Source organism: Marmota monax, unplaced genomic scaffold (assembly GCF_021218885.2).
Source record: "Marmota monax isolate L192 unplaced genomic scaffold, Marmota_monax_Labrador192_F-V1.1 WCK01_AAM20220418_F8-fsc00228, whole genome shotgun sequence".
In the NCBI taxonomy this organism is placed as follows: domain Eukaryota; kingdom Metazoa; phylum Chordata; class Mammalia; order Rodentia; family Sciuridae; genus Marmota; species Marmota monax.
This window is the reverse complement of record NW_026695240.1, coordinates 673,110-699,914: the sequence shown is the minus strand read 5'-3', so window position 1 is coordinate 699,914 and position 26,805 is coordinate 673,110. Positions and strand designations below refer to the sequence as shown.

The window sequence follows — 26,805 nt, the reverse complement described above, 5'->3', positions numbered from 1 at the left end:
TGTATTATTTTAACCATCCTTATATTCCTGGAATGAAACCAGTTTGATCATGGGTATGATATTTTTGTTATGCTGTTGAATTCAATTTGCTAGCATTGGTGTTAATTCTTTAAAAGTTTGATAAAATTTAGCAATAAGCCCATGTGGTCCTTTTTTTTTTTTTTTTTTTTTGGAAATGATTACTGATTCAGCTCATTGCTTTTTTTTTTTTTTTGGTAGTTGTGGATGGACAGAATGCCTTTATTTTTTTTGTGATGCTAAGGATCGAACCCAGTGCAAGTGCTCTGCCACATGGATACAGCCCCAGCCCTCAACTCATTACTTATTGGTTTAGATCAGCTGTTTTATATCATTCTATGTATATTATATTTTCATAGGTTCTTTGTATCCACACATTTGTCCAATTTCTTCTAGATTTTCCAACTTGTTAGCATGTAGTTTTTCAAAATAATCCCTAATTGATTTATGTGATATAGAATATAATGTTTCCTTTTGAATCCCCAGGTACTCTGATGTTTCTCTGATATTTTGTCTGGGTGAGCTATCCATTGGTAAGAATGGGATATTGAGATCCCCTACTATTATTGGAATTATTGAAGCCTATTTCTTTCCTTTTGGTATGTGCTTGTTTATAACATTGGATGTTCTGAAATTAGGTACATTTGGACTTATAATTGTATCTTCTTGATAAATCCTTTAATCATTATATAGCAACCTTCTTTGTCTTTTTAAAAAAAACTTTTTTTTAGTAGTTTTAGACAGAATGCCGTTATTGTTTATTTTTATGTAGTGCTGAGGATCAAACCCAGTACCTCATACATGCTAGGCAAGGGCTCTGCCACTGAGCTACAGCCCCAGCCCCTCTGTTTATGTCTTAAAGGCTGTTTTGTTGGCTTTAAGAATAGCTACTCCTACTTGCTTTCGGATTGTTTGCTTGAAATATTATTTTCTATCTTTTCATTTTTAGCCTGTCTTTATTGGTGAAGTGTTTCTGGTAGGCAGTAGATTGTTGGATATTGTTTATTAATCCAGTCAGCCAGTCTGTGTCTTTTATTTGGAGAATTTAATGTCTTACATTATTGAAAGATATGGACTTGTGCCTGGCATTTTGTTGATATTCTTCTAGTTTTAAATATTTCATGTTTCTTCCTTTTATTCATCTTTGTGATTTGATAATTTACTGTATTCTTTTCTATTTCTCTTTTATACAAGTACTTTTCTTGTAGGATTATACTTTCACATTACCTTTCTTCCTCTTCTGAGTGTAGGACTCCCTTAAGCATCTTTTGTTAGGCTGGTTTTGGGACCATGAATACCCTTAGTTTTTGTTTATCCTTTTGTTTATTTCTCCTTTTCTGAAGGATTACTTGATGGGTATGGTAATCTTGGTTGACAGTCCTCACAACTCTCCCAGGACTTGAAAACCATCATTCTGTGCCCTCCTGGCTTGGAGGATTTTTTCCTATGAAATTTAATGGGGTTGCTCTTAAATGTGACTTGTTTCTCACTTGCAGATTTTTAAATTCTTTATTCTTTACCATTGACAGTTTGACTGTCATAGTGAGGATCTTTTCTGATCATGTCTGTTTGGGTTTCTATAAACATCTTATTCCTGGACACCCATGTTTTTCCCAAGAATAGGGAAGTTCTCAATTATCTCTTTGAATAGGGTTTCTATGCCCTTAGCCTTAATTTCTTCCCCTATGTGGATGATGTGGATGTTTGATATTTTAATGGTGTCCCAAAGATCTTTTTTTTTTTTTTTTTTTTTTTTTTTAAGAGAGAATTTTTTAATATTTATTTTTTAGTTTTCAGTGGACACAACATCTTTGTTTGTATGTGGTGCTGAGGATCGAACCCCGGGCCGCATGCATGCCAGGCGAGCGCGCTACCGCTTGAGCCACATCCCCAGCCCCCCAAAGATCTTGAACGCATTTTTTTCCTATCTGAATCTGATATTCAAGAGACCTATAATTAAAGCTCCAGTATTCTTTCCTTCCACTTTATCTAGTCTGTTTTTGAAGCTTTCAACTGGATTTGACACATTGAGCTCTTCATTTGAGTTTTCTGATAGTTCTTCACAATCTTTATTCTTTGTTGGATTTCTCATTATCCTGCATTGTCTTCCTAATTTAACTGCTTATATGTATTTTTATGGATTTATTTTTATGGATTTCATCAAGCTTTTAAAAAGTCATTTTTTGAATTCTTTTTTTTTAAGGAGAATTTTTTAATATTTAGTTTTTGGCAGACACAACATCATTGTATGTGGTGCTGATGATCGAACCCGGGCCGCACGCATGCCAGGAGCGCATGCTACCGCTTGAGCCACATCCCCAGCCCCATTTTTTGAATTCTTTATCAGGCATTTCATCTACTTCAACATCTTTAAAGTCTTTTACTAGAGCATTTACGACCTTTAGGCATTTTTTCCCATATTTGTTGGTCCCCAGGCAGAAATAAACATTGCATAACCATAATCTCCCTGTAGCTTCTTTGGCTGTATCTAGTGAGTTTGTACATAGTATCATATTGGAGTCAGACTCATTCTCTATGGGTCATGGAAGACTGGGGGACATGAGCAGTCGGGCAGGTGTGGTGCAGACAACACTATGCAACTCCTACAATGGGCGTGGTTATCCCTATCAGGTAATGGGGGGTTCCCTCAGGCACTGGTGCTATTAACTCCTTGTCTTTGGTCCTATTAATTCTGGTGCTCCGATAGTAGGGAGAGCCCAGAGCACTCACCCTTTGATTAGACACTGGTGCAAGCCCAGTGCTTCATAGGGGCAAAAAGAAGCATTGGAACCAGAGTTCTTTCCCTGCCTTGTGACAGGCACCTGTGTGTGGTGCTAGGGAGAGGGTTAGCAGGAATTGTGTAATTGCCTTTAGTCCTGGCACCCATGTGAAACCACATGACTGGCCACACCCCTGGTCTTGGAGAACAGATCTCCTTTTCTGGAGGTGGCAGCCTTTGTTCCCTTCTGTTTTACAACACCCATTCCCTACAGTGATATACTCAGGTTTGTGTGAAAGTTACTGAATTTAGCCATTGCAGTGCAATGTTTGTGGGGACCCAGAGATGGAAATGTGCAAGGGTTTCTGTCCTCTTGAACAGTCCAAATTCAGACAGAAGGTCCTGTCTTAACATGGGTTCTGGCTATAGCACCCTGCTTGTTCACTGAGAGTGTCTTTTTTCCAAAGCCAGCCTACTATGCAGATTTTTGGTTTCTTATTTTCTTGGGTCGCTTGCCTGTAAGGGTTTCCAATAGCTAGGACTGCCAGTGTATGCACCAACTGAGTTTTCTGGGACTTCCTTTCACCTTTACCTTCGGGAGGATAGGTCCCATTTCCCCCAGCTGTATTGCTTCTCTTACTATGCAGTTATTCCAGGTCTCTGGATTTCCAAGATTTCTACTTTTCTGTTGATTTCCAGTGTTCTCTTGGTTACTCACTTCAGTGTGCAGTTATACACCTGTTGCTTTGGTTCTTCCTTGTGTTAGGTGCCTCTTTTCAGCCATTATGTCATGTCTTCTAAAAGTTTTAGTTATAAGTTTTTATATTTTTTAATCAATTGTAGACAAGCTCTTCTAGAAACTTGAATACTTCCAAACTCTTTCTACAAGGCCAGTATTGCTTTGATACCAAAACCAGACAGACATTATAAAGGATTTTTTAGATTTCTCAAACAGATGGAGAGATTCTGAACAAAATGTTAGCCTTCTGAATCTATTTTTTTTTTTTGAGAATTTTAATATTTATTTTTTAGTTTTTGGCAGACACAACATCGTTGTTTGTATGTGGTGCTGAACATCAAACCTGGGCCGCATGCATGCCAGGCGAGCCTGACAATTTATGAAATGGTGGTTGGTGACAATCCTTGGTGTTCCTTAGCTTGGCCGTCTCATCTTTAGACACCAGATACAAGAGACAATGATGTAATCTTCATCTCATTCTAGGTACACCTATTATTTCAGATGATTGCATCTTGAGATCTTTAACTTGATAACATCTGTAAAGACTTTTCAAATTAGGTCACTTTCACAGGTACCAGGAGTTAGGACTTGGATATCTTTTCTGGAGGCCACTATTCAACCCACTTCATCTATGAATAAAGACTTATTTTCTTCCTGATGTTTATTATTTTCCTCCCTTACTTTACCAGCAAGAACCTACAATATAATTATTGGAGTTTGAGTATCTGTGGAATGAATACTAAAACCCAGCTGATGCTTAATATCTTAGTATTATTCTAGTTGGCAGAGACAATCAATGGTGACTGTACACAGGGTGGGATATAAACAGTGGGGAAACTAGGTCAAAGTAACAAATAGGTGATAGAAAAATGTCATTTTTATAACTGATTTTTCAATTTATACATTTGGCTGATGTAGCTTGAGTATTATTATTACTATTATTCCTTTATAGGGGAATGAAATAAGAGCATATTTGTTGAGAGATTAGAATCAGAGGTATATTCATAATTTCGCAAAATATACCAGTTATTATAATAATTAGCTACTTTCCTCAGTAACTTGTATGCAATATTTGCTTTTATTCTGGCTGTGTTATCTTTTGAATCCAGTGGTGTATTTGTTCTGCAGTTATTTAACATGTCCGGGGTTCAGGCTTATTCAGTGTCAGGAATTGAAACAGATACCTATAAGTCTCTAAGTATAGACACAAATAAAATTCATACAATAAGTTAGAAAATATATAATTGAGGAAAGTCACAGAACTGTGTGCTGGAATATAAAATCAAGAACATGGACTTAGACATGGTTATCAGGGCAGTCTTCCTGAGGAAGTGACTTAATGTTCAATGATTGAGAAAAGGTGTTTTCAGACTCAAACTTCATACCACAGCTATACTCATTCAGTTTTACAGATTGTGACGGCTTTTGAGCTTAACAGCAGAGCTAAGTAATTATGACAGATACAACATGTCTACAAAGCCTAAAACCTTCACCATCTGGCCCTTTATAGCAAAATTTGCTGAGTCTTGCTTCAAACCTTTAAGTCTGTTATTTCAGATCACTTTTTATTTCTATTGAAAGATGTAGCCCATCATTGCACCCTCAACACAGAAACTAGCATTATTATTATTTTTTTTAAACAGATTTCACCAAGAAGTTATTTCCAGAAAAGGATGTTTGTGAAAAATATTTGTCTCAATTTCAGACAGTGGAAAAAAATGAAACCAACAATGGGGATACCATTTTCAGAAATGGATTGCAGAACAAGCGTGAATTTGAGAGAAAAGAGGAACATCAGATGGGATGCATTAGTCAAATGATAATCCAAAACCAAATCTCTCTTCCTCTACAACAGAAAATTCATCCTAGAGAGAAACCATATAAATGTAAGGAATGTAAGAAGGCCTTTAGACAACAGTCTTACCTTATTCAACATATGAGAATTCACACTGGTGAGAGACCTTATAAATGCATGGAATGTGGAAAGGCCTTCTGTCGAGTGGGAGACCTTAGAGTACACCAGACAATCCATGCTGGAGAGAGACCCTATGAATGTAAAGTATGTGGGAAGGCCTTTAGACTTCACTATCACCTTACTGAACATCAGAGAATACATTCTGGTGTGAGACCCTATGAGTGTAAGGAATGTGGGAAGACCTTTAGTCGAGTTAGAGACCTCAGAGTACATCAGACAATTCATGCTGGGGAGAAACCCTATGAATGTAAAGAATGTGGGAAGACCTTTAGACTTAACTATCAACTTGGTGAACATCAAAGAATTCACACTGGTGAGAGGCCCTACGAATGTAAGGTTTGTGGAAAGACCTTTAGGGTACAACGACATATCAGTCAACATCAGAAAATCCATACTGGTGTAAAACCCTATAAATGTAATGAATGTGGGAAGGCCTTTAGTCACAGTTCATACCTTGTCCAACATCAGAAAATTCATACTGGTGAGAAACCCTACAAATGTAAGGAATGTGGTAAGTCCTTCAGTTTTTATGCAGAACGTACTCGACATCATAGAATTCATACTGGTGAGAAACCCTATGCATGTAAAGACTGTGGGAAAGCCTTTCGTCTTCGAACAGAACTTACTCGGCATCACAGAACTCATACTGGTGAGAAGCCCTATGAATGTAAAGAATGTGGGAAGGGTTTTATTTGTGGCTACCAACTTACTTTACATCTGAGAACTCATACTGGTAATGTTCCTTATGAATGTAAGGAATGTGGGAAAACCTTCAGTAGCCGCTATCATCTTACTCAACATTACAGAATACATACTGGTGAAAAACCCTTCCTGTGTAAGGAATGTGGGAAAGCCTTTCGACTTCAAGCAGAGCTTACCCGGCATCTCAGGATTCATACTTGCAAGAAACCTTATGAATGTAAGGAATGTGGGAAGGCTTTTATTCGTAGCAGTCAACTTATTTCACACCAGCGAAATCACACTAATGAGAATACCTATGAATGTCAAGAATGTGGGAAGATTTGTAGTCGTCGTTACAATCTTATTCAACATTATAAAATTCATACTGGTGAAAAACCCTATGAATGTAAAGAATGTGGAAAGTCCTTTCGTTTTCAGACAGAACTTACTCAACATCACAGAATTCATACTGGTGAAAAACCTTATAAATGCAAAGAATGTGGGAAAGCCTTTATTCGTAGCAATCATCTTACTCAACATTACAGAATTCATACTGGTGAAAAACCTTATGAATGTAAGGAGTGTGGGAAGACCTTTAGTCGTCACTATCGTCTTACTCAACATTACAGAATCCACACTGGTGAGAAACCCTACGTCTGTAGTGAGTGTGGAAATGCTTTTATTTGTAGTTATCAACTTACCTTACATCAAAGGATTCACTCTGGTGAGATTCCATATGTATGTAAGGAGTGCGGGAAGACCTTTAGTCGTCGGTACCATCTTACTCAACACTTTAGACTTCATACTGGTGAGAAACCTTATGAGTGTAAGGAATGTGGGAATGCCTTTCGCCTTCAAGCAGAACTTACCCGACACTACGCAGTTCATACTGGAGAGAAACCTTATAAATGTAAGGAGTGTGGGAAGGCCTTTAATGTTAATTCAGAACTTACTCGACATCACAGAATTCACACTGGTGAAAAGCCTTATAAGTGTGAAGAGTGTGGGAAGGCCTTTATTCGTAGTGACCAGCTTACTTTACACCAGAGAAGTCATACTAGTGAGGAAACACTATGCATGATGTAGAGGATACAATGGCTTCTTGAAAATGCCTTTTACATCAAGGATTCGTAATGTATTTTTACACATTAGGGAATATATAGGAATCACTTTTGCTTCATATTTACAAATTATTTTACATGTTGGTTTTTAAAGTTTCAAAACCATAACATCACTCAGTCTTGATTCAGGTTTAGCAGACTGATTATGGCGCAGTGCAGCTCAAGCCATTAAGAACTTTTTCCCCCTCACAAGCTGATGTTGAGCAGTACTTCTGTAAAGTGCAAGAACATTGGTTTACAGGGGGATGGGGAGGAAATGGAAAGGAACACTATAAAAGCTCCATTTTTCTTATTTAATTTAATGCCATAAATCATCTGTCAGATTGCTATAAATTTCTAAACGCTTGCTCCCACTGTCTGGCCCTTAACTCATTGTAAACCAGAAGCAAACAATTCGTCCACATGGTCCACACTTCTTTTAGAACTAGAACAGAAGATGATTGTTAATGAAATGAGTGTAGGAAGGACTTCAGCCACAGCACATCATTGTTCTAAGTCATAAGTTCACTTCTGCCTGTGCAGAAGTTGGCAAGACTCTTCCCTTCTGTGCCTCAGTTTTAAAGTGGTAGTAATAGTATCTACCTAGTAGTATTTTTGTGAGGATGAAATAAAAATGGAAACTTTTAGAAGAGTACTTGAGAAAGCATGTGCTTAATATTACTGTTCTTATTTTGTTATATTTAATTGTAGATGGACACAATACCTTTGTTTCTATGTGGTGCTGAGGATTGAACCCAGTGCCTCACAAGTGCTAGGCAAGTACACTGCACTGAGCTATAGCCACAGTCCCTACCATATTATTTTTATCACTGATGGTACCGTTAGTAAATTCACTTGAGAGGAATACTACATGGGTGAACTTAAAAACCACCCATTACCTTTCACTCAGTAAATGTGAATAACCAGATAAAATCCAGTAAAATAGAGTGAACTTCTATTTCCAAAGGCAGAGCTCATCTCTGAAAATAGGAAAAAGAAATCTCTAGATTTCATGAGTGTAAAGATGACAAGAATAAAGCTTTTAAAGAACCAGGAAAGCTGTAATGCCTTTTCATGACCCAAAAACAAGATATGCTATAATTTATAATTTCTTCCCATTAATTGGTAAATTAGAAGCCACCAAAAGATTACTGTCCATTCAGAAAAATTAAGATAGTATAGTGACCCCTGGTGTGTCCTCACCATGTTCATTAGTAATTAATATATAATTTGGTTTGTGTCAATATGATATTTACACGTCTTTGTTGTAATATTTGAATATAAATGGATGTCATGACATGTCAACCTTTCAGAGTAAAAGCTGCCTTCTACTTAATTACTACATAGCTTCACAACTAAGGAGATTAATAATTCTATAATCTCTAACATTCGGTCTCTTTTTTCTATCGTGGAACAGTTTAAGAGTAGCCCTTTTCCCCAATGTTATCACACTGACTTTTTTCAAAGTTTAGGATAGTTGTTGTGTAGAATATTATAATTTTTTTTCTCATTGTTTTTTTCAAAATGTTTTTAATGTGCTCATTTATCCCCACTATTTCTCACGAATTGAAGTTAGAATTAGAAACTCAGTGAGGTTCAGATTAAATAATTTGACAAGAATACTTAATAGGTGATATTTGTATTTCAGTTGTAATCCATTAGTTGGCGTACAGTGTCACACCACTACATTGTCCTTCATTGATTCACTTGATGCAGCAGATTGTACTTGCCAAAGATGGCTACACCAGTGGATCCTGTTCTACATGCTATCCTTATAGTGTGATATTGCACTCTCCCGTCAAGAGGTAGGGTCCATATTCTTGCCTTTGAATCTGGGCAGGCAGGCCTGTGTTTGTGGCAGAAGTGACACTACATGAGTTCCAAGACTAACTCATAATAGGCAATATAGTTTCTGATTGATATACTTGGGATGCCAGAGCCCTAGGAAAGGTCCAGATAACAGGTTCTGATTAGAGTCCCTATTTATATTCCAGACAACAGCCCCATCAGGCACCAGGTATATGAGTATGTACAACCTTTAAATGATTCTAACCCTTAGCTTTCAAGCCAGCCCAACTGGTACCAAGTGGAACAGAGACAGCATTCCTCTGCCTGCCCAAATTGCAGATGCATGAGTGAAATAAATATTGCTTTAAGACACTTAAGTTTTGGAGCAGTTTGTTACACAGAAATAGATAATTATCATATAAACCAAGAAATTCAATTACCATGTTTCTTTGCTATGGCACACTTGAAAATTATGAACTTTGAAGGTATGCCCCAACACATAGATGCCCTCAGCAAAGGGTGGAGAGACCTACTGGCTCAAGACACTTGAAGAAATTTTCTAATTATCTGGTGATGTGTTAGCTTTTTATTGCTATGACCAAAATATCTGACAAGAACATCTTAGAGGAAGAAAGTCTTATTTGGGCTCACAGTTTCAAAGGTTCAGTCCATGGTTGGCCAACTGCATTGCTTTGGGACTGTGGGGAGGCAGCACATCATAGCAGAAAGGTGAAGTGATAGAAAGCTCATAGAAGCCAGGAAGGAAAAAAACATGAATAGCCAGGGACAAAATATAATCCCCCAAATAATTCCCCCAATGACCTCTTTCCTCCAGCCATGCCCCACCTCCCTGTAGTTACCACTCAGTAATCCATTCAAATTATTAATCCATCAAATGGATTAATCTACTGATGTGGTCACAGCTCTCATAGTCTAATCATTACAACTACGAACATTCCTGCAGAGGCTACCTTGTTTCAAATACATGAACTTTTCCTGAGACAGTTCATATCTGAACCATAAGAGGTGACCACTTATGCTGATATAGAGGTGACTTCTAGGAAGTCAGATCAGAATTCCTAGAATATGAAAAATAACATAATAGCAGAAATGTCTGTGGTCATACACTATAAGAAATAGTATAGAATAAGATCAGCAAAGTCTCTGAAGGACAAAAATACAGAAATGAAAATAATTCCTGGGTGTGTATTGTAGGTGTGGACAGATTACAGAGTTGTGAAATAGGGTCCCAAACTTAGTCTTTCCAATTTACAATAATGTTAAGTGATAAAATTTGAAATACAGGGGCTGGGATTGTGGCTCAGCAGTAGAGTGCTCGCCTAGCAACAGCAGGGCCTGGGTTCGATTCTTAGCACCACATAAAAATAAAGGCATTGTGTTGTATCCATCTACACCTAAACATAAATAATTTTTTTAAATTTAAAGTATAATTTCTATTTAATATATGAGTTTAAATCCATTTCCTAGGCAAAATGGACAGTACTTTCATATGATGTTGGGCAGCAGAAGTGACTCATAGCAAATCATTAGCCACTTTATTCACAATGGTAAACAACCAGTACTCCGTATTGTAATGTGTTGCTAAACTATGTTGTTTGATAGCTTAGGTATATTAAATGCCTTTTTCAGCTTGTGATATTTTCCAGTGGGTTTATTAGGAAGCAACCCCCTTATAAGTTAAGGAGCATCATACAATTCATTCACAGTGGAAAAAAAAAAAAAAAGCAGAAGAAACTTCCTGTGAGAACATTCAGGTATTGAATTTAGTAAAGACCTGAAAGCAGCTGTTACAAATGTAAAGAACTACACGTATAAAGAACTAAAAGTATAGTGATGATCTCACCAAATAGAGAATGTCAGTGCAGAGACAGACTGCTTAAAAATGAACCAAATGGGAATTGGAGCTGAGAAGTGTAAGATCTGAAATGGAAAAACTCACTAAAGGGCTCAAAAAACAGCAGATTTGAGCTGGAAAAAGAATTGGTAAATTTGAAAATAGATGGATAGAAATTATGTACTTTGAAAAATAGGAAGAATAAAAAAATGAACAGAACCTCAAGGACTTGTAAAACATCAATCATACCAACGTGCACATGATATAAGGACAAGATCAGAAAAAAAAGTTTGAAAAAACAATATAAGCTGGAGGTGTGGCTCAGTGGTAAAGCACCTGCTTAGGGAGGCCTTGCATCCAATCCTCAGCACCAAAAACGACAATGGTCAGACCTTCCCAAAGCTGACTAAGCACGCACATCTACAAGAATCTCAAGAAGGCCTAAGTAGGATAAACTCATACCAACACCTACTCAAACTGTGATAGACAGCCACATGATTGTCCTTGGCTTCTGACAGTTGAACTAAGAATATCTTGAAAGCAGCAAGAGAAAAAATGTCTCATCATATAGCATCCTCAATGAGTGTCAGTTTCTTATAAGAAACTGATCAAGGGCTGGGGATGTGGTTCAAGCAGTAGTGTGCTCGCCTGGCATGCGTGCGGCCCAGGTTCGATCCTCAGCACCACATAGAAACAAAGATGTTGTGTCTGCTGAAAACTAAAAAATAAATATTAAAATATTCTCTCTCGCTCAAAAAAAAAAAAAAAAACAACTGATCAAAAAGCAGTGGAATAAACCTAAAAGCACTGTCAAAAAAGAAAAACCTGCTAACCAGGAATTTCACATCCAGCAAACTCTCCAATAAGGACAATATCAGATAAAGACTGAACTAATTTGTTGCTCTCAGAACTGCCTAACAAGGAAAATTACTTTAAAAAAAAAATTATTTAGGCTGAAAGAAGGAACTAACAGGTGGCAATTTGAATCTACATGAGGAAATTAAGTTTTGTTAATGTTGTTACTTAGATAAATATAAATATAGCCACATTCGTAACTGGTAAAAACAATACCATAAAATAATTGTAAATTATCAGACCCTTAATATATCCAGATGGAATTATGTCACATTTGTATTAGTGATGGCACGAAGGAGGCAGAGGAAGGGAGCTCTACAGGAGCCAAAAATTGATTTATTTTTTAAGCTAATGTATATATTTAATTCCTAGAGTAACCATTAAGAATGTAATTTTACCCCAAGGTTAAGAAGTATTAAAGGATGTAGCTCAGTGATAGAGCACTAGCCTGGCATGTATGAGGCCCCAAGTTTGATCCCTAACACCACACACACAAAAATATAAATGATACATTATAAAATACCAGTTAGACACAAAAGACAACAATAAGGGAAGAAAAGGGAAATAAAGATATGAGACATGTAAAACAAATAGTAAAATGCAGATATAATAAATTTAGCCTTGTAAATAAGCAAAAAGAGGCTGAAAATTAGTGGATGGAAAATTAATGAAAGGATGGAAAAAATATACCATCCAAATAGTGGTGACAAGATAGCAGGGGTGGTTATACTAATATAAGATAAAATAGCTTTTAAAAAATCACTAAAGACAAAAAGGGACATTATTTAATTGATAAAAGAGTAATCCCCTCAGTAAAATAAAAACAATTATGGATAAGTATGCCCCTAACAAGACACCACATACATGAAACAAAAATTTGGAGGTAAAAATAGTTAATAAGATTGGAGATTTCAACTCCCTATTCTCAATAATTTAAGGAAATCCAGCAAGGATATAGAAGACTTAAACATTAATTACCAATAGTTATTAAACCCTCTATTAACAGTAGAATACATATCCAACATGAAACATCCTTTAAACAATATGCTGTAGTCTATAGGTCAAAAATTTTAATGAAGACCTAAGTATATTCTCTGATCACAATTACAAATCACTAACTCCGGAAATTTGGTTAATTTAAAAAATATTTTTGAATTTCCAAAAATACTGCTAAGTGAATCAAAGAACACCATGTGAACCAAAGAAAAAAAATGAACAATTGGAAAATATTTTGAATGAATATGAAAAAAAAAATCAGCTGATGGGAGAAGTAATGGGAAGTTGAGTTTGGAATCAAAAGACTGAGAAAACAGCTATCAGATCAGATATAAGTGATGGAAGGAATGCACAGATTCAATGTTGAAGGTCAGAGACTTGTAGAGACTCAAATTCTAGCTACTAGACTAGAAAACAGAAATTATTTGTTAACCCAGAACCAGTACTTGCACCATCAGGTAAGTCTGGAAACAGTGGAAGAATTGAAAATCAGTCCTGAGTTTAGTTGCAGGAGATAAAGCCACCTAACGAACATGAATTGTGTTTTTCAATTTGTTAGTGGAGAACTGTGGTGGGCAGTCATTGTGCAAAAATCATTTTTAAACTTAACAGGTGAGGAAGCAAGCAAATCTCTGCAGCTTCATCTCACCAATATATGGAATGCCTTTTCAACAGGCTGGCCCTGTAACCTGTGTAAATAGACTGAGCTTAGGCCGCGGAGCCCCCTTCTCGTGACACACCAGAGTCTGCAGTGGGAGTGAGGTAGGATAGAGCAAAGTGTACAACACTTCCAAAGAGTGTAGCTCCTCGGGGGCAGTGAATACATGCACCTGCACTATGCCTCCATCAAGAGCCTCCGTCAGGCAGAGTGGTGCCTATGGAACAATATATACCTCCACTCCTGGCCATTATTGACCACACCACCAACCCTCCATAGCCTAGCCACAGTCCCACACTCTGGCCATTAGCTGCTGTCACACGTACCCCAGCCGCAGCCCTACACCCCAGCCTCTTGCCACCACACTGCACCCTGCCAGCCCCTAGCCACCAGCTGCCACCCGACACTCCAACTGCTAGGCTACACCATACCTCTGCTGTATGCTATTTTACCCAAAGAACTGAAAACTATGAAGGTGAGCCCACATTTGTTTATATTAGAGTATGAAAAAAAGTCTCCATTTTAAATCTCAGCAAGGAGCAAATCTTGACTATTGTTGCATTAGCTGTTTTTTTGTATTTAATTTTTAAATTTTTTAAGTATTTTTTTTTAGTTGTAATGGACATTTATTTATATGTGTTGCTGAAAATTGAACCCAGCGCCTCACACATGTGAGGCAAGTGCTCTACCACAACCCTGGCCCCCCCAATTTTTTTTTTTTAAAGAGAGAATTTTTAATATTTATTTTTTAGTTTTCAGCGGACACAACATCTTTCTTTGTATGTAGTGCTGAGGATTGAACCCAGGACAAACGCATGCCAGGCGAGCACGCTACCACTTGAGCCACATCCCCAGCCCCCCCCCCCCAATTTTTTAAAATATTTTTTAGTTGTAGTTGGACACAGTACCTTTATTTATTTTTATGTGGTGCTGAGGATCGAACCCAAGGCCTCACACATGCTAGGTGAGCACTCTACCGCTGAACCCCAACCTTGGCCCCTGTTTTTTTGTATTTTGTTGTGTCTTCCCTCATTGGTTTTTTATGATTCCAACTCATTTGATGTATTCTTTCAATTAATTGGGGTTTTCTTGCTACTTCCTTCTTTCTCATATGTATTCCCTTTCTCCCCTTTTCTGCCTCCCTTTCCTTTCTCTTCTTTTCCCTCTTCCTGCAGTATAATTTAGTATGAAGTATAGCATCATTAATGCTCGATTTTTTTTAGCATATTCTATATTTTACACCCACTTTCATAGCACATGTTGATATTTAGTTTGCTTTTAAATTACCACCGTTACTGTCAGTTACTTTCTTCTCTCAAAGTGGTGCTGGTAGTTGAAATTAGCACTTTGATTATTTTAGTATCAACACATCCAACTGGCATAATCACTGGGCTGGAGGTAATTTTAAAGAGATAAATGATCACTGGAAGACACACACACACACAAAAAAAAAAAGTCCATCACAACAGATGTACAAATATAGGATCCCAGCAAAACAAGGAAACAAGACAAGTCACCAAAAAGTTGATAAAGTCAGACATTGAAGTGAATGAAATGCCAGAAAAATAATTCAAAAATTGTTAAAATGATCAGTAAATTAAACAAATATCTAAACAATGAATTAAGGGGGAAATATGGGTTATGAAAATGCATTTCAGTAAAGAGATTCTGAAAAAGAATTCTGCAAAGGCAAGGCACAATAAGTTAAACTCAGCTGAGAGACTCCAACAGATCAAATGGAAGAAGTTCAGAGCTTGAGTACAAGGCAGATACTCTGGAATATTCTGACAGTAGTAAAGACAAAATAAGAAACTGATCAAAATATCCAAGAACTCTGAGACATTAAAAGACTTAACAAGGTGCATAAGTACAGAGGAAGAAGCAGAGATATGGGCTAATTGCATTGATAGCCTAGTCAGTGAAATAATACTATTAAAATATTCTGAATTTTAAGAATGAGATGGACATCCAGATACTGGGGGCATTTAGAACCCCAAACAGATAAGACCAGAAAAGAACCTCTCCACAACACACTATAATTAAAATGACAAATATTCAGAATAAGGATACAATTTTAAAAGTCTCAAGAGAGAGAAAGGTCACATTTAGAGATAAGCCAATCAGAGAAACATTGGATTTCTCAACAGAAATCCTAAATTCCAGAAGACTTGGAACAATGTTACATCAAGACCTTAAAATAACTGCCAGCCAAGATTGCTCTATCTAGCAAAACTATTCTTCAGAATCCAAGGAGAAATAAAAACCTTCCAAGATAAGTATAAACAAAAATAACTCATGACTACTAAGGGAGAATAGCAGATGAAACTTAAAGAAATCTTACATTTTAAAAAATGTGGGGTAAAAAGAGGTTGGAAAGAATAAATCTCTTAGATGAGCAGTAAACAATGAGAATTAGAAATCAAAAATATCAGGAAATAATAAACACGTCTCTATAACACTGAATGTAAATGACCTCAATTCTCCAATTAAAAGACAATAGGCAGGCAGACAGGATTAAAAAACAAGACCCAACTCTGTTCCCTTCAAGAGACACCTCATAGGCAAAGACATGTTCAGGCCAAAAGCAAAAGGATGTAAAATGATATTTGATGTAAATGGAACCTGAAAGCAAGGAAAGCACATACTCTCATATTCAACAACCAGGTCAAAATTAATCAGAATATACAGAATCATCACACAGTGGTATAGGGAAAAATACAACAAGAAGATAAAGTGATAGTAAATATTTATGCCCAAATGTTGGTAAACTTAATTATATAAAACAAATGCTACTTGATATAAAGTCTCGGATCCTGATATGATGGTACTTTGTGATTTCAATACATGTTTTTCAGCAATAGACATGAGATCAGCAAAGACACTTTATACCTAAAAAATACTATAAATCAAATGGACTTAACAGACATCTATAGACTAATTCATCGAACAAGAGCTGAATACACTTTCTTCTCAACTATTCATGGAAATTTCTCCACAATAGGCCATGTTTTAACCTGCAAAGCAAGTCTTAGCAAATAGAAAAAAGTTTATATACTTCCTTGCATCTTATCAGATCCTACTTGAATAAAATTAGAAATCAGTAGCAAGAAAATATACAGAAGACTATATAAACAAAGAGATTGAATAACATACTTTTGAATGATGAATGGTTTTAGAAGAAACCCAGAGAAATTTTTAAATTCTTAGAGTCAAACAAGAATATAAATATAATATACCAGATCTCTGGGACAGAGTAAAGGCAGTTCTGAGAAAAAAGTTTATAGCTATGAGTTCCTATATTTTAAGTAAATCTGGAAAATGCCAAATAAATTGCCTAATAATATATCTTAGGGTCTTAGAAAAGCAAGAACAAACCAATTTCAAAACCAGTTAAAGGGGCCTTGGGTTGTAGTTCAGTGGCAGAGTGCTTGCCTAGCATGTGTGAGGCACTGGGTGCAATCCTCAGCACCACATAATTAAAAAAAAACAAAAACAGTAAAAGGAAATATCAGTCAAAATTAATAAAATGTAGAATAAAAATACAAAGGATAAAGATAACAAATAATTGGTTCTTTGAAAAGATGAATGAGATTAATAAACTGTTAGCCAATGAACCAAGAGAGAAGAGATGAAAAGGGAAGTATTACCACAGATATCTCTGAAATCCAATAAATCATCAGGAATTACTTTGAAAACTTACACAGTAAAACATTAGAATATCTAGAAGAAATGGATAAATTTATAGACATGTGACCTACCCAAATTGGGGCAAGTGGATATAGAGAACCTAAACAGATCAATAACCAGCAATGAAATTGAAGCAGTAATAAAAAGCCTTCCAAGCCATGTACAGTAGCACAATCTGCAATTCCAGCAACTCAGGAGGCTGATTGCAAGTTCAAGACCAGCCTCAGCAATTTAATGAGGTTCTGACTCAAAAAAAAAAAAAAAATTCATTGCATCATACCCTCCATTGCATCATAGCCTCATGTTTTACACACACACACGCACACACACACAACCCCACCACCACCACCACCACCACCACTCCCCAAAAAACACAATTTTCCAACAAAGAAAAGCCCAGGACCAGTTGGATTCTCAGCTGAATTCGACCTGACTTTAAAAGAAGAATTAATGCCAATAATACTCCTTAAATTACTCCATGAAATAGAATAGTGTAGAACACTTCCAAATTCATTTTAAGAAGCCAGTATCATCCCGATACTAAAACCAGAGGATACTTCAAAGAAAGAAAACTATAGACCAATATCCCTGATGAACATTGGTGCAAAAAAAAAAAAATCCTAATAAAATATTAGCAAATAAATATTTGACAACAAAAACTATATATCATGATCAGAACAGTCCAACTAAGCCAGGCAGTAGAGGTCAGGATAGTAATAACCTTTGGTATTGGTGACTTCATTATAGAATTAAAATAGATCCTGAGATCTTGGCATTATTCTATTTCTTAATCTTGCTTTCATAAGAGTGTCATGAAAATGTAATGATCTATACACTTATGCTTTGGACCATTTTTTAAAAATTCATGTTATACTGCAATAAAATGTGGAGGAAAACATAAATAAATAAGATCCTAGAGCTGTTATAAATCTCATCTGCACTAGAAGATAGAGAAAAGATTTGATACTTTGATACATGTTTGGGGATTGCAGTTATCTCAGAAAAGAAAAAAGGCAGATGTACAAAATAATATTTGAGAATTTAAACAGTGTTCACTACTTTCACAGTTAGGACACCAATCCAAGCCACTAGCACACCTCTCCTGAACCATTGTGATTTGCCTTCTGAAAAGTCTCTCATTCTTTGTTCTACTGAGCCAAGAATCTGATGGTAAAGATCGTTTACGTCAGGATTCAATCAGCAATAGAACCACTAGGAAGGTGATGGATGGAATGTGGGGTTTATTCTAAGGAACAGAACTTCTGCAATTATGGGAGCTGATGAAGAAGTCTATGGGATGCTGCTGCCTTTGTCTCCAATGGCCTGAGATCACCATGAACTGCCAGCCTGTCAGTCAGGTTGAAAAACTGGACATGAAATTGGAGAAAATAAATATGAACTGGACCCCGTGTCCACCTCCGACTTCTGTCACAGGGGTGACCTGCAGAAGCCAACGGTCTGCTGTGGATGGCACATAAGCCTGCTCTAGCAGTACAAGAAGCTAAATAAGCTCTGGTAGGAGCCATAGTGATGCAGACACAACTGGGACATCATGCCAACAGCATGAGTCAGCAGATACGCAGCCCCAGGCCAAGAGTTACAGCCACACCAGGGGTCCACTCTGACCTTCAGAGCATATGGCTGCTGCTTCACTTCCAACTGCTAAATATAATACCAATGTCTCTGTGGCCTAAAACCATTCAGGAAAGACTTCTGGAAACATACTTCCAGTTCAGCCAAGTTACACAGTATAAAAGCACCAGCTATCCTTTTAAAAAATAAGTCCTATCATGTCGTCCTTCTACTCAAAATCTGCTAATGGCTCCCCATCTGTTTTAGGGAAAAGGCCAAAATAATCATGCTATCTACAACATTTTATACAAGCTGCCACTTTTAAATCCTGATACTTCCTTACACCTGCAGCTATACTGGTCATCTTGCTATATGACATGCACCATAAAAATTAAATAAAAAAATAAAAAAGGCTTTATTCAGTCATTTTTCTGCGTAGTCCCTCTGCCCTCTGTGTTCTAGCCAAGGGCTATGTGCATTACTGAATTCCGTCATGTCATTCTACACTCTGCTCAAATATCAGCCTCAGGAAGAGATTTCCTGCACAGAGTATTTGAAACCAACGCACCCAGGGTGCTCCTTCGTTGCACCCCATTGTTTGTCAACAGGACATTTGTCACCATCTGAAACACAGCTTCATTTAATTAGAGCAGGTAGGAACGCTAACTAGTGACTAGGTCCCAGGTCTCTTCACTCTCAAATTTCCCTTTCAGTTCAGCCCTAAGCTCCTGTTACTGATCTGGTTTAGAGTCAAAGGCGTGTTCCCAAAACAAGCCCTCCCCCCAACTCTACCTGTGCATGTATGTGACACACACCAAGTGTAATTCAGGTGCCCTAGAGATGAACTGTGAGCTGAGATGTGTGCGCATCGTCTCTACAAAGTACAGCCTCCCCAGTTTCTCAGTATCAAGAGCTGCCACTGTCATCCATCCAGTGCTCAAGTGAGACGAGTCACCCTCCAATCCAGACTTCAAGCTCCGCTTCATGAGGCCATTGCCGAGGTCAGTGCATACCTCTTCCTAATAGTGTCATCTTCATGATCTTTATCATCTGCATCACAGCCATTGTCCCCCCAACCTAATTCCAAAAATTCTCCTAATCCTTTTGCTCTTGCACTGTGAACTCAATAAACAATGGTCATTTTTAGACAAATCAGATACTTTATTAGTACCCCCTTTGATTAAAAAACATACATATATATATCCTTTTATTGCCTGTAATTGCTGTTGGGATTTCTGGCACAATTTCCTAGCCCGATCTGTTCAGACCTGACAAATTATCATTGTATTCTACAACCTCAACTCATGCTAAATTCTCTTGACAGACGGGGCTCATAGGATTTCTTTTGGTCATTGGTATGTTCTGTGGGCTTTTGTGCACATCCTCCTCAAACAGTTTGCATTAGGTGCCCACTATGACTGGCTACTCCTCCATGATATCCAGGAAGCTCCCTACACTGCAGATACAAAGAAAATTACAACAAATGTAGTTTAAAGGTCTTATTTGTCATTTATTTGTGGTTCTAGACTCAACACCTCATTCCATAAAGTAGAATGAGTGTTCTGATACACTGAACTCCCCTGCTCAGCTCAGGGGTTGGCTTTATAAACAACAGAGCATAGGAGGAAAGCCGAGACAGAACAAAAAGGGGATTGGTTCTTTCAGTTGCTTTTCTTCTAAAGGTCAGACTACAAGTCTTATCATGCCTACTAAAGTGAGTGTCTGGGAATTTTGCTATTATCTCTCACTCTCCCAATTTCTTGAAGGGTCAGATAAACAACTTCTTTTTGGCTTCATGATGTGGCACTTCAGTGCGAGTAATTCTGTTTTGGTTTGGTCTGTTGGGCCTAGTGTTAGAGCTTAGTCTAAATCAACAGCTTCCTGAACATTTAACAAAATGAGATCCTTAGTTCAACCACCTGTGCAAGTATAGACATTTGAAGCAGACCAGGTACCCCCACCCCAAAGACCCTTGCCACAATTAAGTTTCACATCAGAAATTTTTTTTTCTTTACAAAAAATATGCAGAAAGCCCACTGACATTCTGTTGAGAGTATTGTGGTTTGTGAAAGAGATGGAAAATGGCAAACCCCAAAATAGTGTGGTCTGGGAAGAGGGAGTGAGGAAGAAGGCCAAACACTGATAACATTGATCCTTCACCAGTACACCCCTTACAAGTGACAAAGAATCCCTGGGGAGGAGATAGCCATCAAGCCTAAAGTGACAGTCTCTGCCAAAGCATTAACCTTTCCCATATAAATCCCTTCCCAGTGACAGCACAACGGGACCCTAAAGGGAAAAAGATAAGCACTGAATGCTGACCCCCAGGCCCTCAGACCCTCCATTCTTCCCCAAATAAAAACATCGCCCAATAAAAACAAATTTCAAATTCTCACAGCCCGTTTCCTGAGTGCCCAAACTGACATGCTCTGTCAATAATTAAGTCACCTCTCAGTGGAGCATTTACAAGCACAGATTCCTCCTTTGGCCAGTGGCTCATTTTCCATCAGAAAAGCGGGTCCACCAGATGCACGACTCCACCACGGAGTAAAGACTGTGCTGATCTGTGAAGTCTGCACCCAGCTCTGGCATTTTGTGCTAACAGTTTGAAGTTGCTTCTTCCTTGTAAACAACAGTTTGCATACAAAAGATGTGATAGAGTCTGCCGTCAAGCTTGTTGTGCAAAAAGATACAAGATTTTACCAAGAAAACAGATCACGAGACCTCTGTCTGGCCTCATTCTCTCTTAACAAAATGAGATCCTTAGTTCAACCACCTGTGCAAGTATAGACATTTGAAGCAGACCAGGTACCATCCCATTGAATATAAATCTAAAAGAATTTCCAGGCTCAGGGTCCAGAGATTTGTAGGCATTAGACCCTCTGGACCACTGCAGCTTAAATAAACCCACTTCCTGAATTTTTTTCAGGTGTCCAGCCTCCTTTGTCCTCCATCATTATTCCCATCGCCCCTTCTTTCACGTCTGGATTTTCCAGACTTCATTGTGGCAGACACCGTCCCTGTTCACCACTGCACACAAAACAGCATGATACAGCAAGGGTGAACGGATGAGGGAATATTGATGCTGCCATCAGTACGTGATTAAGTCCAGACACTTCCTCAGCAGGAGGAGCAGAGCTTGAAGATGTGAGTGTAATTTCTTAAGAGCAAAAAGGGACTGAAGGATGGAAAGCTAGATGCTACAATCACAGTGGTGTTTGCCAGCCACGACTGTGGATTGTTGACATAAAAAGCATAAATTTCAAAAGCAGCAGAGAGGGAATAAAATAAGACAAAAGTGCTCACAAGTGTCAGGATGGATTTTATGGCCCTGGTCTCTGGGGATATTTGGGGAGATTGTCCAGTGCTACGAATGTACTGGACTTGCAGTTTGTGCCTGTGAAGGAAAAATAACATGGTTCCACTGGCCCATATCATGAATCCCAAACAAATAATATCCACAGAGGAGAAAATAAATGAAAATACCAATTCTGCAATTGTGTTAATAAAAAGATGAGAGCAATATCTAAGATTTGAAGGCACAGTGATATTTCTGCTATGGGTTTGGCCAGTCACTTTCATGGGAACAATAATATTTACTATCAAATGAAACATCCAGCTCAAGAGACAGGTAGAATTAATATGCTTTAGGGCTTTGAATTTGAGTTCTACCCATCTGGGGTTTGTGGGGTTGATACTTAAGGCCTGGAAGCCACCTAAAAGACAGATGGTGCTGAGAGAATTTCCCCAGGCCACCCTGTAAAAATAAAAGACAAATTTACATCCAATATCATCCAGGAAATACCGCAGCCCAAAGTCTGCCATGGCCTGAGGGATTCCTCCACAGATAATCCACAACATATTGGCTAAGGCAAGATGGTGGATCATTTGCTCTAATGGTCTCATCCTGTGCTTCCTAAAAAGAGAATAAATATAAGGACAGAGGAGGGAAGAATTCCCCGTGATTCCTATTCCAGTCTGAGTGATGATGGCCATTCCCATGGCCACGTTCACAGAAAACATTCCCTCAGTGACTGAGCTGTAATGCGTCTACTCAGATCCAGGAACCTGGAGACAAACAGAAGAAACACATGAATTTTTTAAGTACAGTTTTCACTAAAGCCTCCTTTACTTAACTGCCACATGTAAAAATGTCATCCATGAAGGTATTTCTCTCCTCATCACCTCCTATACCTCTTGTGGTACTTAAAACTGAAGTCATCTCATTGGGTTCCCCTATGTATCTCACACAGTCAATTTAAAAATACACAAGATCCCTGTGTTCATAGCTCTTATAACTTGTTTTCAGTTCACATCTAGAGTCTAGAATATATTACTAGAAGTCAATAAGTATCTGTTCTTTGAAGAAATGAATGAACAAATGGAGTGGTTATTTCCATGTCAAAAATCATTCTCAATGCAAATGAAAACTACAGCAAGACTCCATCTCACTTTAGTTAGAATGTCCATCATCAGAAACCAAAGGAACAAATGCTGGCAAGTGTGTGGAGAAAAAGGGACACTTACAGACCACTAGTTAAACTGTAAATTCGGCAAGGCACGGAATCCCAGCAGCTTGGGAGGCTGAGGCAGGAGGATTGAGAGTTCAAAGCCAGCCTCAGCAAAAGCGAGACACTAAGCAACTCACAGACCCCATTTCTAAAATACAAAATAGGGCTGAGGATGTGGCTCAGTGGTAACATGCCCAAGTTCAATCCCTGTACAAAAGAGAGAGAAGTGGGGAGAGAATGTAATTAGTAAAACCTCTATGGAAAACTATAGAAGTTTATCAAAAAAACTAAAAATAGATCATATGACAATATGATCCAGCTGTCCAACTCCTTGGTGCACACGTGAAGGCCACGAAGTAGTATACAAAAGAGATACCCTCATACCCATGTATATTATGGCACAATAGCAAAGATGTGGAATCAGCAGAGGTGCCGGTCAACAGATGAATGAATAAAGTATACACACATAATGGAGAATTATTTGTCCATAAAGTACAAAACCCTGCCATTTACAGGAAATGAAGGAGCTGGAGGGCTTTTTAAGTGAAGTCAGACACAAAGAAATATCAATGTTTTCTCATCAGTAGAAACTTAAAAGGGTGTGAGGGTAGAAGAGGGAATATTCAGGACTGGGAAGAGGGCTTGGAAGAGAAAGAAGGATGGATGGACACCATCTATGCACAACTTATGTGTATATGAATATACAGTAAATCCCAATGTGAAAAATTAAGATGTGTTAGTGATTTTATAATAAAAATAAATACCAAAAAAAGGCATTCCAAATGTTTTTCTATAATGAAAATATTTCTTCATGTGGAAGGCAGATTTCCTACTTGATAGGTTAAAATGCTTAGTGAACTAAGCTTAAGAACTGTTATTTAAAACTTTATATCAAGGACAGATATCACAACACATACCTGTGATCACAGTGATTTTGGAGGCTGAGGCAGGAGGATCATAAGTTTGAGGCCAGCCTCAGTAACTTAGCAAAACCCTGTCTCAAAACAAACAACTCATATCTTTACTTCATTGTTTTTCTGACTTGGTCAACAACAGCAACAAAAATAAAAATAAGCAGGGGGTGCTGGGGAAATAGCTCAGTTGGTAGAGTGCTTGCCTAGTATGCACAAAGCCCTGGGTTCAATCCTCAGCACCACGGGAAAAAAAAAAAAAAAACGGGGAAAAAAGTTATCCCTCTTTGAAAGTTAGATGCTTTCGAGTGTAACAGTTGAAGAATATTAAGATATTATAAAAGTACTAAGACAGTAATTTTTCCAACTCTAACACAAATGACAAAAACAAGAATACATAATACATTGTAAACACTTCAAAAATCTTAGGAGTAAACTAGATCAGTAATATGCTAGAAAAATAAAAGCAAGTATCACATAGTGATGAAATAGCGAATGGAATAAATTTTCACATTCTTTGATGAAAGGGCATAATATGGTATCAAGATTTGAAGTTTCCTCAAGGTAATCTGTAAATTGATCTCAATATCAACATCACATGAGAATTTGTTGGGAAATGGATAATGCATCAAATTTTACCTATGTTACACAAGAAAACCCATGTCATTTTCCCACTTATTTTCAAACATGCAGAAACCCAGCCCTTTAAAATATATATTTATAAAGACTTACTGTTCTGATAATACAGTTCAGTGGTAGAATGTTTGCCTAGCACATGTGAGGCCCCAAGTTCAAGCCCAATACCATGCCAAAAGAAAAAAAAATATTTGCATTCTGATATGTTCAGACTAAGTTGCTGTTTAAAATAATGAAGTGGATGAATGCACCTAATTTTCTAAAACTATACAGCAATGAAAGTAGGTGAGACAAATGGCCAAACATAACAGTGGTACAGAATGAAGTGTCTTGAAAAAACAGGAAATTCAAAATATGAAAAAAAAAACCTGTTCAGTATGAAGAAATAGAAAACTGGTGAATGATTTACAAAGTCTAAAGTTGAACTGCCAAATCAAATCTTACACATTTCAGGGGGGAAACACACACACACAGATCAGGGAAGAGCAGGAACCAGATACCCACCCAGAGATAGCAGCAGCAATAGCTGTGCAGTAGCCAAGAATGCCAAAGGGACCGATGAGCCCTATATGAGAGTCACCTCCACACAAAGGTCCGTGTACCCTGATGTTCAATGAGATTTCATTAACTCATCAAATCCTTATCAGCATGACCATGTGTTAGCCACAGTCCTGATCTGTCATTGATTTTCAGGGTTTTTTTGTGGCCCTCTGGAACAGTGTCCAAGGTAGGGTCCACATGAGGTGTCTGATTATTAGACCAGAATCACATCTCAGCTTCCACCTCTCAGACCCAAGTCTGCCATTGCACAGAAGGGCCCAGCCATGAGTGTATCCCTGAGGGAAACTGCCTTCCATATTAGGTCTGGCATTCACTCTGAGGTGCATTTTTTGATTTGGAGATCAGCACCTACAATGGCATTTCCTGGTGCACCAATTGTGAGAGTTTCAAACAAAGCCTTGATATCCTCATGCAGTGCACACAAATCGTTTTCATGTGATCACCCACGTTCAGTGTCACCCAGAGGAGGTCCTGTGGAAACAAAGCCATTACCATTCACTGAAGATATTCTGTGCACCAGACGTATGATTTCCTTATTTTACCTTGAATCAATCTTGACCTCAAGCAAATCAAAGGGCAACTGTGACAATTTGGGCAGAACTAATTCAGGGAAAGAACTGAGACTGCAGGAAAGTTGGTAAGAAGACACACAGCAATTGGAGTCCTCCCAAAGCTCCAAGGAAGGGCCCTACCATGGCTCATTCTCATGAAAAAGCACTGTCGTCCACACACTGTCGATTCTCACCTCTGAATACATTTACCCGTTTTTTTTTTTTCCCCAGTTTCTATGTCTGAAATACAGTTCCACTCACCTCTGTTCCAGAAGTTATGCCTGTCACAGGAGAGAAAGTTGAACCCTCACTTATAGGTTTGGTTTCCTTGACTTCATCTCCCTCTAGAGCTGCTGCGGTTATTACGTTATTTCTACCATCAATGACTATGTCTGCAAGAAAAGTCTCTGAGCATTTTTTTTCTCAGCATGCTAATTATCCACACTAATTATTTACCAAGAATATCCCAGCATGCTGTCAGAGGAAGCTGGAAGAAAAGTTTTGCTGCATTCCCTATAGGGGTGACGCCAAATGACAGACCTAATAGATGAGAGATTTGAGAAGTGCATGACCCTGCCTATATTCTCTCTCTCTCTCTCTCTCTCTCTCTCTCTCTCTCTCTCACACACACACAAAAAAAAAAAAAAAAAAAAAAAAAAAAAAAAAAAAACACACCTCTATTAACATTTCCAGTAAGAGATTTCTTGGATTCCTGGAAACAATGAATTTCACCTGTTAAAGACTTGGTAGTTGGGCTGGGGTTGTGGCTCAGTGGTAGAGCACTCGCCTTACATGTTTGAGACCCAGATTCGATCCTCAGCACCACATAATAAACACACAAAAAAATATATTGTGCCCATGTATAACTAAAAACATTTAAAAAAAAAAGACTTGGTAGAAAAGAAAATAAAAAGACCTTCCAAGGACAGTGTGTTGATTTGTATATAAGGTATCAGATGCTGGCCTAGAATCCATTGTAAAAGTTAAAATAT

The 26,805-nt window shown here is 37.8% G+C and overlaps 1 protein-coding gene across 8 annotated transcripts in view; it reads left to right on the top strand.

Moving 5' to 3' along the window:
* The window catches only part of Znf546 (zinc finger protein 546), a 78,797-nt gene that overhangs the window by 16,036 nt on the left and 35,956 nt on the right, over positions 1-26,805 (top strand). For 6 of the 8 annotated variants that reach the window (XM_046440277.2, XM_058577681.1, XM_046440279.2 and 3 more), the window contains one exon: positions 5,120-19,795. The exons of the other annotated variants lie outside the window; for them this stretch is intronic. In XM_046440277.2, the coding sequence (XP_046296233.1) occupies positions 5,120-7,218 (2,099 nt within the window). In that variant the 3' untranslated portion in view covers positions 7,219-19,795. Of the gene's footprint in view, positions 1-5,119; positions 19,796-26,805 lie in introns of those variants that run through there. 8 annotated transcript variants of the gene reach the window in all.